The sequence below is a fragment of the Olea europaea genome, unplaced genomic scaffold (genome assembly GCF_002742605.1).
Source record: "Olea europaea var. sylvestris unplaced genomic scaffold, O_europaea_v1 scaffold30815, whole genome shotgun sequence".
In the NCBI taxonomy this organism is placed as follows: domain Eukaryota; kingdom Viridiplantae; phylum Streptophyta; class Magnoliopsida; order Lamiales; family Oleaceae; genus Olea; species Olea europaea.
In genome coordinates, this window is record NW_019249543.1 from 1 (window position 1) to 1,337 (window position 1,337).

The window sequence follows — 1,337 nt, forward strand, 5'->3', positions numbered from 1 at the left end:
GTCGGTGGAAATTGGTGGCCTCATGGAATATGGAGTAATTTATTTACAAATTTATCCATGGTTGACTATTTAAAAGAGAATGTACGCTACCTTCTTTATGTGAAAAAAAAAAGCCCGGATTAATGAATGGGGACATGTATTTAAAAGAAAAGTTTGAAACTCTCACCTACTTGGGGCCTGAGACATTTTCCAGTTTATGTAAACTTTGTGATCTGTGATGCTCTTGACATATTTCTTGTACTTCTCATTCTGTGTCTTTCATGGAGAAGGATGGAGTCGTAACCATAAATTTTAGAAGCTATGTTCCCCATCTTATGTATCATCTAGCTTCGTGCCATGTAACTGAAAAATAGTACATGAAGATGAGAAGTTAATAATAAATTTGTCCCATAGGAAGAAGTGTGTTTTACAGTTCACCCAAGGTATGTCCTATGCTATAGGAAAAATTATTCTTTTTGTTATATTAAATGCGGTTTTGGTATATGCTAAGTCCTCCTTTTGTTCTTATCACCTTTCAATGGGATATTTGGCAGTTCTTTGCTTTCAATTATTTCCTTCCTAGAAATATCTTAATGAATTAATGTCTAACCTCTAGCATTTGCTGTTCCTTTCCAACAGTATTAGGCAGTCCGAGCGCATTTTGCGTGTCAAGGAAAGAAAATATTATATCAGAACTACTAAGAAACAGAAACAATTGAAAAATGTCCTGGAGGAGAAAGATTATGCTCACATTATGTGGTGGAAGGAGGTGAGATGATACATTACTGCATTTGGCTGACTTTCCAATATAAAATATATAATGTGTAATCACTGCTTATTGTTGGCACAGTTTTGTTAACAATTTCATGCTATTCTTATACGAGTATGATTCTATATTTCAGCGAATTCAAATGTGCAGAAAGCCTTCTTCTGTTCTACTGGTCAAGAGGCTTACATATTCTAATCTTCTGGGAATTGATACTAGCTTGAGGAATGGGAGGTAATCTCTTAAAGTTTACATGATTAGCTGCAAAACTTTCTGTCTTGATTTTAATATTTTAATTAAGTGATATTACATTTTACAAGTCTTAACGACACCAAAAAAATGTTATCCTGATGCTATCATTGACGAAGGTGAAACGTGTATGTCATTCAGGTGATCTTGTGTGATTTCATGGGTTGCATAGTACAGATGACACCTTATTATCCTATTTTTCATACTTCCATTATTTCAGATTGGTTGGCCTATATATATGTATATGTAGCTTTAAAGGCGATATTCTTGATTGATTCAGGGAACAATGTCTTGGATGTATAGGTTTCACGTATGTAGTTTTCCTTTCTTCTTATAAGCCAAA

At 34.1% G+C, this 1,337-nt stretch overlaps 1 protein-coding gene across 1 annotated transcript; it reads left to right on the forward strand.

The window, feature by feature from the left end:
• Positions 1 to 269: 269 nt before the first annotated feature.
• Positions 270 to 1,012, forward strand: LOC111385073 (DNA mismatch repair protein MSH1, mitochondrial-like; the record flags this gene model as incomplete). The annotated part of the gene is made up of 3 exons (XM_023009438.1): positions 270 to 338; positions 596 to 748; positions 882 to 1,012. Coding segments are annotated over 3 exons (324 nt in total), but the record flags the coding sequence as incomplete, so codon positions are not given.
• Positions 1,013 to 1,337: the final 325 nt, after the last annotated feature.